Raw genomic sequence first — 13,039 nt, 5'->3', positions numbered from 1 at the left:
GCAGAAGGTGGGCGGGGGCTTAATTATGTGTTCTAACGTCCCATTATCCTGGCAGATGTTAGTTGGTTAGAAATCTCCTTAGCTTTCACAATGGTGGGCTACAGCGCTCCCAAGTGGAGAGACATTGACAATGCAACGGGGCGCGGTTATAACATAGATAATAGCTTATATCGCGCAAATAATTGTTTTTAATTAGGCTTTCATTAAACTATCATTGATTAATCTCTTTATAGACATAAATGTAATCCATAGGTAGAGATTATATTTCCTGAATGTACAGAATGCGCGTGGGTAAAATGGATGGGATCAGTTGCGCAAAATGGACGAAGTCGCCTTGGTGATAACTGGTTGGTGTATTGGTTACTTTTACAAGTTTTATTTCGAAGTTATATTAGTCTATTGTATGTTTAATTGACAGCTGAACAAGTTTAGGCGTCTGCTTTGTATGCTATTGTTTCGCTACTGGAACGGAGCTCTCTGGTGTTCACCTTTGGACGACAGTTTTGTTTTATTTTGATCAGGGTTGGGAGCTTTTTGGTATTATTTAGTAAGTCCTTGTTGGTAGGTAGCTCCTACACAGCACGTTAGATCAGAATTGTAAAACCCACGGTGTTAAATTGAACACTTTCTTAGAAATGATATGTGACCTACTGAAATAGCGTTAAACTAACACTTTTCAAAGTGGTGATAAAGAACACCCCCAGAGTGTTGAGTCCCCAACACAGTGTGTGTTACAAATTCCGACTTAAATTAACACTTTATTAGAGCTGATGTTGTAACATTTTCTGTGTTAGGGAATAGCATATGTAGTGTTACAGTATTGTTTTAGGGTGTAAAGCCTTATTTACATATTTGCCAGGGTGCCTTTCTAATGAACGTTAGAGCTGCCTACCTATGACTGTGTTTGTTACTGACAGACACATGAATGTTTCATGAATTCATTTTCAATCCTCTAGCCTTCACTAAGTGACTGCTTAGGTAAATGTGTTTGAATTAAAAGTAAACCCTTCATTATCATACATTATATAAGGCATTTAATTGTGGCCAAGTTTTCCCCCAACATTGTGGTCTGAAAATGCTGGCTCATGACCCGCGAGTCACAATATGCTGGATGTGAAGTAATTTGTCATTCCTATTGGAATCCAGCCATATAGTCAACATATAGTCAACAATTTGAACCTTTCATCACTCATAATCTGCATTCAGAATGCAATTTGCCAAAGAAGACTACCTAAACCATCTAAACTAGAACAATCATCTCAGTAACATTTGCAATAAGTCCCCACTTACATATTGGATTAGTTTAGAAAAATGTAAGTTATTTCTTTTAGATCAATTAATCAATCAATGTGCATGCAGAACCATAGATATTAAAGCATACTTTTCTAAAAAAATCAACCTGCAACAAAGCATGCTGGGAAATATGATGAAGCCCCTCCCATATATAAATTAACTAAGCATAGTCAAGTGACAACAACACCAAGCATGTTGATTCCACTGTGATTCAAATAACACTTCATTTATTCACTGCAGGTAGCTTCAATTTCTTTTTTTCTTTTTTTAATTTTACCCCTTTTTCTCCCCAATTTCGTGGTATCCAATTGTTTTAGTAGCTACTATCTTGTCTCATCGCTACAACTCCCGTACGGGCTCGGGAGAGACGAAGGTTGAAAGTCATGCGTCCTCCGATACACAACCCAACCTAGCCGCACTGCTTCTTAACACAGCGCCATCCAACCCGGAAGCCAGCCGCACCAATGTGTCAGAGGAAACACCGTGCCCCTGGCAACCTTGGTTAGCGCGCACTGCGCCTGGCCCGCCACAGGAGTCGCTGGTGCGCGATGAGACAAGGATTTCGCTACCGACCAAATCCTCCCTAACCTGGACGACGCGAGACCTGGACGACGCGAGGCCAATTGTGCGTCGTCCCACGGACCTCCCGGTCCTATTGGTGTTAACCCCACTAGAATCAACACTCAGAAAGAACACGCACAACACTTGTAACCTCAAAAACAAGATTTTAATACCCAAACCTGAACAGTCACATTTTTTTGGCTTGCTTCAAAGTTGCCATACATCTTGGTATAGCCCTGGGTTCTATCTCTCTGGAGCAGACAGGGAAGAACAATGGCTACAGAGATGTGTGTGGCTTCTGTCCTGTCAACCATTGCTGCATTGAAGGAAGACGAGATAGACTGAACTCCATCATAGACATGAAGTCCCTCTCCAAGGATGGGTCTGGATGTCATCTCCTCAGGTGTGTTAGATGATGGCTCCGTTTTTGTTACTATTCATACTGTATCTGTATATAGTCTCACTTGCTATTTTACTGCTGCTGTTTAATTTTTTGTTACTTTTATTCTTACTTAACACTTTTTTTTCTTAACTTCTTAAACAATTGTTGGTTAAGGACTTGTAAGTAAACATTTCACTGTAAGGTCTACTACACCTGTTGTATTTGGCGTATGTGACAAATACAATTTTATTTGATTTTTGATTTGATCAACAGAAAGTCATTCTGCTAAATATACAATTATACAGTCAGGTATGTTGAGATGTGGATCATTTATAATTCATAAGGAATAAGTCATCACAACAAGTCATCTTTCTCATTCACTTTTTTATTCAAAATTTAAGAAAAAAAGAAAATACAAGAAATTCTCATAGATACACATTAAGAGAATGGCATGTCAAAAATACACCAGCTCAACTATACTCATGAAAAAAACAGGAGGCCTCAGATACAGAACTTGCAAGAAGACAGTCTAGCCACGCTGTTTAACCTAATCTATTTGCCAATCAATGAAATGACACAGCGATTCAGATTTTGTGAAAGTAAAGAAAATAAAAAAACAAGTAAAATATTCTCAGTAGATCAAGGCCCATTTTGAAGTTGTCAGAATGCTAAGCAGAACAACAGTGCCTGAAAAATTATACTGATAAACCTCAAGCTCATTATTGCGATTTGATTGCACTGATGCATCTCATATAAACCTGAAGTTTACATACAAAACATTCGGAAGAAAATACAATTACATGAATATGAATGAGAATTGAAATGCAACCTTTTCAGTCAATTTGATCTCCATTTATCTCCATGCAAACTGGCAATGCAAAAAGCAACTATTTATCTACTGTAAACAACTCTTCTTAAAACTCTAGTCATGTAATTTACTCTCTGCCATGACTACCCGTAATCTACTGGACATGCCTGTACTATTTATGTCCATGTGTTTGGTTGAGTTATGGGTATAATAGGTCTGTAACCTTCTGGTAACTAAACAACTCTGGCAGCGTTCCATAAAAACAGATAATTCACTTCACAACAGGACAACCCTTTAACCCATGTTGATAACTGAAAATAAGAAGAAATAAATGTCACATATCTGTATCTTTTATCATTACAGACACCAACACTTGAAACACTAAATCTAATTGTGAAACACTCCCATCCATTATACTGTACTCAACAACAGAAGCGCAAGGCTCTTGTTAAAGCTAGAATCATTAGTTGCTACATACATTTTTTGGACTTGTGAATTATTGATATATACCCATTGATTCTTGAAGAATATAACTTTTAAACACCTCAGGTGCTTAATTCCACTGTCATACCCGATCAGAACCCCAAATATAACCTTTTTTTTTTTTTTGCTCCAATGTTTGTAAACAACATCAATGTAAACAAACACTGTATACTGTAGCTTCAAAATATGGTTAAAATGTACATTTTGATATCATGGATGGTCAGTTCTTGCATCCATAGCTCTGTCTATATATTTGAGAGTGGTAACATTTCTCCAGGCCCATCCCTCAGCTTTTACCAAAAAAAAGAGTTGGGTTGGCTATTTTGTTTTTGTTTCAACTAAGGATTCTAGCATTAAAAATCTGACCTAGATTCTTTCTTTAAAATCTGGTAGCATATATACAGTATAAAGCCATTTGTTCCTGGAAATGTGCCATTCATCCAACCAAGTCTTTTTTGCTGCACTCATTTCCCCCCCAATGGATTTCTTCCTCAAAAAGAATAACTTCAGAATATACTGTAGAACACTTTAGCCTTCCAGGCTATGTTGAACTGTGAACCAAAAACCTTTCTCCATCCCACGACCCGAAAAAATTAAATATTGTTCCGCAACTAGTATAAACTCTAATATGCCCTCAGCTCCACTTGTCTTTTGCTCGGCAAAATTGGATCTTCCCCTTTCAATGACCCTTAATCTATTGAAAAATACATCTAATGAGAATTTGAGGTCTAAATCCAACGCCGCCATCTCAACCACACTTCCATTGATATTGGCACAGTCTTAGAGGATTTACACCCATGGATTGAGACAGTCTTTGAAGCAGTGTTATTATCAGCAGCAGTAGAATAGAGAAAGAGGGTGCAGTCTTATGAATAATCACAATGAGGATGACGATGAAGAAGATTACGATGAAGGGACAGTAGAAAAATCTGATAAATTTATTCCAAGCCAATTGGAATGGTTTCAAAAATCTTAACAGGATACAAAAAAAAGGTAACTGCATTATTTGAATGTGGGAGCGTTGTAGGTGTTATTTAGAAAAGTTAGTCATTAGGGGCAGGTGGATAGGATGGAGAGATTAGATGATGAAGGAGTACAGAGGAAACAACAGTGTCCTGTCTGACAGATGCACGAGGAGGTGGAGCAGCAGCAGATGGCTGTAGATGTTTTTTTATACAGTTAGTCTGCTTTGAGACATCCCTCCCAGGACAGAGTGTGTGGTGTCCTAACCATATGCCTTCATATAACACAACTACTCCATATTGACCTAGTATTTCTCTAATGCTGGTGATTTCTACACTCAACTGCTCCCAGCAACATAAACGACAAAGCTCTGTTTGTTGTTGTAGCACTAACTTTGAGGACTTGTGGGGCAGTTGAGTCTTGGAGTATATGAGTATGTTGTCTTCACTAGGAGGGTTTCAAAGAAATAAGTGCCGTCATTTATACTTCAGGGGAAATCCATACTTTACATCACCGTACATAGGATATTATCAATTAACATTTTTACATGAAGAAACGTTTAAGCTGAAACCAGAAGCCAGTGTTGGCAAACATTCTATTGGAGTTGTTTCAATGTCAGTAGTGGTTTAGATGTCCAGAATTCAGGCTAAAGCCAAACATCCTCTGATCTACCTGGTTTCCCAATATATATTACATTGCAAAATGTCTTAGACGATCAAAGATGATAAATGCAATGTTCCCATTTTTCTTTACCCACATGTTGCTTAACTGCAATGTATTGATTTGCTTAAAATTGACCTAAATACATGATACAATAGAAAAAGAAGAAGATACCATTCAGCTTCACCCTTCTTACCGGCTGTATGATCAGAGGATTTCTAGTTGTGAAATCATTTGCAGAGGAGTGGAGATGGGATGTCTGAGGTGGCTGTGTCATGCTCTCTACCAATACATAGTGTACCTCGTGTAGCCTTCGATAAATGCTTCCCATCACAATAGTAATTTAACGTTGTTCTAAGTTAGCATTATTAGGTAACCCGGTTAGCATGTGCTCGAACCATGAGGGTGGGAATAGAGCCATTTCCTGTGCAATACAGTACATGATTTTATTAAATCAAAGCCATAATATAACCTGTACCACATACATTATATTCCTCATACTTTCAGCTTAACTACAAACATACTTTGTTTTCTATTTAAAATCTTTGGACCAGCACAACATTTTAAGAGGGCACGACAACACCTTTTCCCCCTCAGGAGACTGAAAAGATTTGGCATGGGTCCCCAGATCCTCAAAAAGTTATACAGCTGCACCACTGGTTGCATCACCGCCTGGTATGGCAACTGCTCGGCATCTGACCATAAGGCGCTACAGAGGGTAGTGCGTACGGCTCAGTACATCACCGGGGCCAAGCTTCCTGACATCCAGGAACATCCATATACTAGGCGGTGCCAGAGGAAGGCCCAAAAAAAATTGTCAGAGACTTCAGTCACCCAAGTCAGACATGGCAAGCGGTACCAGAGCGCCAAGTCTAGGACCAAAAGGCTTCTACCCCCAAGCCATAAGACTGCTGAACAATTAATCAAATGGCCACCCAGACTATTTATATTGACCCCCCCCCCCCCCCCCCCCCCCCCCATTGATTTTTACACTGTTGCTACTCGCTGTTTATTATCTATGCATAGTCACTTTAGAAATGACCTCGACTAACCTGTACCCCCTCACATTGACTCGGTACCTCCTGTATATATCCTCCTTATTGTTATGTCATTTTCTTGTATTACTTTTAGATTCGATTTTTTCAAACTTGAGTTAATTTAGCAATTATTTTCTTAACTATATTTTTTGAACTGATTTATTGGTTAAGGGCTTGTACGTAAGCATTTTCACGGTAAGGTTGTATTCGGGACAAATAAAATTTGATTTGACATGTAGTTGATACAGAACTTTTTAAGCATGGGACCAGATATAATTAGAGCCACCCTAGCGCCATCCCATCTCCACACCAACCGGGTTTGGGTGTGGTGTGTTTTGTTAATAATGTTATAACCTTATACAGAGTAATGAGAAAAAGTGAGACGTACTTTTCTTTTCATACACACTTAAAAAGAGTGAGGTAGATATATACTTGAAGGGAAGGGGGGAAAAAGTCCCCCAGCCATGACACCAAAGAAAGTACATATCAAAAATCAAACTTTATAATGAATGAAGGGGCATTTATACAGTGATTTAAACTGATATCACAAAAGGAAAATAAAAAAATAAATAACAATCCTACAGAGAATAACTTCAAAGCTGGAAACTTTTTCAAAAGATGAGGAGAAATCCTTCAAAAACACTTTTCATACTGACACCCCCAGTAAGACCTATTCAATTCATGACATTGAAATGTGACCACTTCCCTGGACTTTAACCCATCCTTATTTGGTGTACAGGTGCCATGTTTAAGGAGACAAACAATAGAAACTGTTTTCACTTTGATCGTAAGAGAATGAGTATGACAACACAAATTAAATGAATGATAAAGGAGAATAAGCAGTAATGCTGCACTTGAAATCTAAGACACAAAAAGAGAACTTTGATTATGGATGAGCATTATTTGAGAGGATGGCGAGTGGTTGGGATCATTAAGGCAAACAAGACAACCCAATTAGCCCTATCAATTGAGAGGCAGGAAAAAGAATGGGTTAAAACACCAGATCCAGTAGAAAAAAGAAGATCCTGTGCAACTAATCCTGACTTCAAAAGGAGGCACTGGGGGAGGCAGGTGTACTGCACATTTCAGTGTGGGGCTGGAGGGGAGGGGAGAGGGCACTATTGGACTCAACAGAGAGGTGAAACAAGCAGAGGACAGTAATGAGAATGTATGGAGAAAGCAAAACATGTACTTCGACCTGAGATTAAGTTGCACCTAGGGGGCAATAACTAGGTACTAGACAACTGGTACAAAAAGGGTGCCAAACTTACACACTCGCACACGGAGCTGCGGTGTCCATTCGAACTAATAATAATTAATAATAATAATAATGATAATTATATAGAAATCTACAAAAAATAATGCAAAGAAAAACATGTTCATAAAAAAATAAAAGGCAATGGACAATATGTTGTGATACAGACAACCTGTTCTGGGGTAAAGAAGAGAGAAAGGTCATTTTTTTTTAAATATTTTTTTTTGCTAGAAGTATGAAGCATAAGAAATGGACTGTAGTGGAGATCATAAAATAGTCAACCTGAAGGATTTCTTTATATATATAACATCCAAAAAAGAAAAAGAAAAAAATAGCAGCTTTATTCTGTACAGACATAGAAGAGAACATCTGAACCGTATAAAAGTTATAAAAGTGACAAACCAATGATGTGTGTGTGTGACAATGATCCTAAGGTCTAACATACAACTGTAAGACCTTTATATAAATGTTTGAATTGTACAGAGAGACTAATGACTAGTCTAAAAAATACCTGTTGTGTACAATGCCTTTAGCAGTCTTATGTATGCTCACAACATGGAGTTCTGTTAAGTCCTTTAGTTCTCCTTGTATCAGAACTGATCCAATACCTTCCACTACAGGTTTGTCTCTGTATGTGTTGTATTTTTGGCGCCAAGTCCTTTTTGTTCAATGTCTCTGTTGGTGATGTTGGTGTTTTCATCTCTCAGATGACACATACAATAAAATAGGACTCCAAATAAGGGCTCTGATGTGAACCCGAAAACCCCCAGAAAAGAAAACAGGCAAATTCCTTTTACAATTTGATTGTAATTGTGAAGTAGAAAAAAGAAAAAAAAACAGCAATGTGGGAGTTTTAGGATGCTTGATTGTGTTTCTCTCCATGTCCAATCAAAGAGAGAAATGAAGAGCAGGAGGGAGAAAATTGCTAAGTTTGATTTGGCAAAACATATGGCAGATTTACAATAGCCCCTCCTCGATCTACCCACTCCTGAAAACATTCCCTCCTACCCCGGAATATTGACAGGAAAACCAATGAGCCTAGTCCAGAACACATCAATGTCTGAAATATGGGAGGAGAAGTATATTGATGGAAAGAAGTGTGGAAGAGGAGCTCTATCTTACTGTCAAGAGAATCATGTGTTTGTATAGAAATACACAATCAGATATATACAACCTTCTCTCTGAGATCATCAAAAAGTGCTCTTCTGTCGGATCTGCTGGCAGATATGCTTAAAATAAGTTATTGTCTCTCACTTACAATACCTGTCAGTCAGGGAATATTAATAAGTCTGTATTTTTGTCTTTCTTTAAAGATTTGTAAAAAAAGTAACAAATACTCTACAAGAAGGAAACACCAGAGCTCCCCAGTGTTGTAGTTCTGTTTGAGCCACCATGCTCCAAATGCTTTAACAGGTTTCTGTACTCTTTCTCAGTCTCGGGATTCAATCATACATCTTGTTAATATTTCATTTTTTAAAGAAAAGACTCCTACTGCAGTAGAGTAGTATAATGTCTGTCAGTTATTCATCCATCCCCCCATTAGAACTAAAGCGGAGGAGAAGTTTATGTTACCCTGTCTGAGAAGAGGAGGCGGAGAAGGGTGATCTGGCTGAGGGGAGAGGAGGGGGGCTTGGGATCAGCAGGCTGAAGACTGGGGCAGTGGCAGCGCCCGCTCGTTCTTGCGTCCCCCGTTCATGTGAGCGTAGTTCTGCGTGTCCTCAAAGTTGGGCCGTAGCACTACCACTGGCCCGTTGGCCGATACCTGTGCTGAATGCTTGTCCAAAGCCAGGCTTGGGGAGGCTGAGGCAGAGGCAGCAGGGGCTGAGGTGGAGGGGGAGCCAGGTCCCATCAGGGTACTAGAAGGGCCTTGTATTGGAGATAACTGCTGGGGAGGAGGGGGCGCTGAGCCCCGTGTGGCCCCCATAGGTCCCTGGGAGGGCTGAGGGACGGCAGTGGGGGGTCTGCTGGGTGCAGGGTCCAGTGGCACATTCTCCATGTTCTCCACCTCCATATCCAGCTCCTCAGTGTCCGGGGGCTTGTTCTCCTTGCTGAAGAAGAAACTCATCTCACTGAACGGAGGCTCCAGCTCCTCCTTGAGGCTGTTGATGATCTCCAGGAAGGAGGGACGCATCTTGGGGTTGTATTGCCAGCACATCCGCATCAGTTCAAACCTAAGGGCAACACACAGACAATCTCAATTATACATATATCATTACATCTTCTCACCAGAAGATGGCAGTGTACACCAATATTATAGAGCCCATGAAAATGTTTCTGATACTCACTGAACCAACGAACTTCCAGAACTTTCTATACAAACAACCACTGCAAACTATACATAGTATCTCAGTTTGAATGTACCATCATAATTTACTGTAGAATGTGTACAACTACACTATATGTCCAAAAGTATGTGGACACCTGCATCCCAAAGGTGTTTGATGGAGTTGAGGTCAAGGCTCTATGCATGACAGTCAAGTTCTTCCATACCGATCTCAACAAACCATTTCTGTATGGACCTCGCTTTGTGCATGGGGGCATTGTCATGCTGGAATAAGAAAGGGACTTCCCCAAACTGTGGCCACACAGTTGGAAGCACAAAATTGTCTAGAATGTCATTGTATGCTGTAGCGTTAAGATTTCCCTTCACTGGAACTAAGGGGCCTAGCCCAAACCATGAAAAACAGCCCCACACCATTATTCCTCTTCCACCAAACCTTACTGTTGGCACTATGCATTCGGGCAGATAACATTCTCCTGGTGTAACAGTATAACTTTAGACCGTCCCCTCGCCCGTACCCGGGCGCGAACCAGGGACCCTCTGCACACATCAACAACAGTCACCCACGAAGCATCGTTACCTATCGCTCCACAAAAGCCACGGCCCTTGCAGAGCAAGGGGAACCACTACTTCAAGGTCTCAGAGCAGGTGACGTCACCGATTGAAACGCTATTTAGCGCGCACCACCGCTAACTAGCTAGCTATTTCACATCCGTTACACTGGCATCCGCCAAACAAAGACTGTCCGTCGGACTGCCAGATTGTGAAGAGTAATTCATCACTGCAGAGAAGGCATTTCCACTGCTTCAGCGACCAATGGCAGCAAACTTTACACCACTCCAGCAAACGCTTGGCATTGCGAATTATGATCTTAGGCTTGTGTGCGGCTGCTCAGCCATGGTAACCCATTTCATGAAGCTCCCGACAAACAGTTATTGTGCTTCCAGCAGCAGTTTGGAACTTGGTAGTGAGTGTTGCAACTGAGGACATATGATTTTTACGCTATATGTGCTTCAGGACTCGACGGTACCGTTCTTTGAGCTTGTTGCCTACCAATTCGCAGCTGAGCCGTTGTTGCTCCTAGATGCTTCCACTTCACAATAACAGCACTTACAGTTGAACGGGGCAGCTCTAGCAGGGCAGAAATTTGATGAACTAACTTGTTGGAAAGGTGGCATCCTATGACGGTGCCACAATGAAAGTCACTGAGCTCTTCAGTAAGGCCATTCTACTGCCAATGTTTGTCGATGGAGATTGCATGGCTGTGTACTCGTTTTTATACACCTGTCAGCAATGGGTGTGACTGAAATAGCAAAATCCACTAATTTGAAGGCATGTCCACATACTTTTGTATATATAGTGTAGACAGTAAATCATAAATGAACATACTGTGAAAGGCCAGCGACAGAACACAGAAAACGTCAAAACAACATAATAAAAGGAGAATCATTACAGTTGGGTGCGGTGCTCCCCCACACACCACATCTTAAATTATACACAAACAAGCTAAGAATACCTTCTAAAGCCTCAGAATACCTTCATAAACACCTCAGTCATCTCCCTCTATCTCCCAGCAGCCACCTCTCTCTGTCTGATCTCACAACAGCCTGTACAGCTGGGTATTCTAGCCTCTCTGCACCAAAGCATTCTGGGTAGTTAAGCAGACACTTAACTTCAAACTATGTTTTAACCAGCCATGGGTTGTTTTTCACCCTCTCAGTTAGTCTCTTAAAGTTGTCTTTCAGATGGCTAAACTAAACCCCGACTCCAAGACCTCCCATGAAAATGTCTGTAATGCTTGGAGCTGAGCCCACGCTCCAGAGTAACCTGTCTGCTTGGCGTTGGCCTGCTGCAAATTCTTCCTGAGCCATCTGTCGCTGTGTGTAACACTCGTTGATGTGAATACGCTGCAGTATATCCTCTCTGCTTGTCAGCACTCAGCTCCTCATCACACACAAACACATTCCAGGACCTTTTAGCAGATTTCACTCACATCATGAGTGTAATGAGTGTATGTAAACGTTGCATCCTTCACAACATTATAAATAACCAAACCAAAGCTGGCCAGAGTAGAGCTAGAGAGAGCAACCTATGCTATGCCAGACCATTAATGTAAACAGCAATCTTCAGCTGTAGACCATTAACATGTTCCCCAATATCACCACTCAGAAAACCATATCTTTTCATGCAGCTCCCTAACATTGGACCAAATGTGTAGTCATCCTTTACCATAGAACAATAGTTCAGATATATCAAAAATGTATAAATATTTCATTTGTCACTCATGCCCATAATTCAGCTTTGAGGGAAAGTAGCCCTTTGAAAAACAGAATTTCCTAACTAATTAAGGATATGCTACACGTGGTAAAACCTTTTAAATATGACTCATCCCTTTCTCTATTATGTTATCCTTGCCTTCTCTGCCATTGATGTTGCCAATCATTTGTATGATTACTTTATTGGCAAAGTGGCAAACTTAGGCAGGAAATGCCAACAACGAAAAGTGAGCCATCATATTCATGCATAAAAAAACATAATTAAAGAATAGCATTGCAAATTTGAATTTTGTAAAGTTAGTCTGGGTGAGGTGGAACAATTATTGTTATCGATCAATGATGACAAACCTCCTGGAAGCGACAACTTAGATGGAAAGCTACTGAGGATGGTAGCTGACTCTATAGCCACTCCTATCTGTCATATTTTTAATCTGAGCCTAGAGGAAAGTCTTTGTCCACAGGCCCGGAGGGAAGCCAAAGTAATTCCGCTACCCAAGAGTGGTAAAGCAGCCTTCACTGGGTCTAACAGCAGACCTATAAGCTTGCTGCCAGCTCTTAGCAAACTGTTGGAAAAATGTATTTGACCAAATTCAATGCTTTTCTCTGTAAACAAATTAACAACAGACTTTCAGCATGCTTATAGAGAAGGGCACTCAACATGTGCTGCACAAACACAAATGACTGATTTAGTTTAAATTAATTGATAAGAAGAAGATTGTGGGAGCTGTACTGTTAGATTTCTGTGCAGCCTTTGATATTATTGACCATAACCTGTTTTTGAAAAAACATATGAGGTATGGCTTTTCAACCTCTGCCATATCGTGGATTCAGAGCTATCTATCAAATATAACTCAAAGGGTGTTCTTTAATGGAAGCTTCTCTAATGTCAAACATGTAAAGTGTGATGTACCGCTGGGCAGCTCTCTAGGCCCTCTACTCTTTCCTATTTTTACCAATGACCTGCCACTGGCATGATTTCAACTATATACGCATCAGCAACCACAGCAATTGAAGTCACTGAAACACTTAAAGAGGGCTTT

The 13,039-nt window shown here is 40.3% G+C and overlaps 1 protein-coding gene across 1 annotated transcript in view; it reads right to left on the bottom strand.

The window, feature by feature from the left end:
• Window positions 1-2,605: 2,605 nt before the first annotated feature.
• The window catches only part of igf1ra (insulin like growth factor 1a receptor), a 114,170-nt gene continuing 103,736 nt past the window's right edge, over window positions 2,606-13,039 (bottom strand). The window contains exon 21 of the mRNA XM_021570658.3: window positions 2,606-9,613. Within this exon, the coding sequence (XP_021426333.2) occupies window positions 9,079-9,613 (535 nt within the window). The 3' untranslated portion in view covers window positions 2,606-9,078. The remainder of the gene's footprint in view (window positions 9,614-13,039) is intronic.

Source organism: Oncorhynchus mykiss, chromosome 2 (genome assembly GCF_057628025.1).
Source record: "Oncorhynchus mykiss isolate SJ-2025 chromosome 2, ASM5762802v1, whole genome shotgun sequence".
NCBI lineage: Eukaryota > Metazoa > Chordata > Actinopteri > Salmoniformes > Salmonidae > Oncorhynchus > Oncorhynchus mykiss.
The sequence above is the reverse complement of the archived record's forward strand: the minus strand, read 5'-3'. Positions and strand labels throughout refer to the sequence as shown.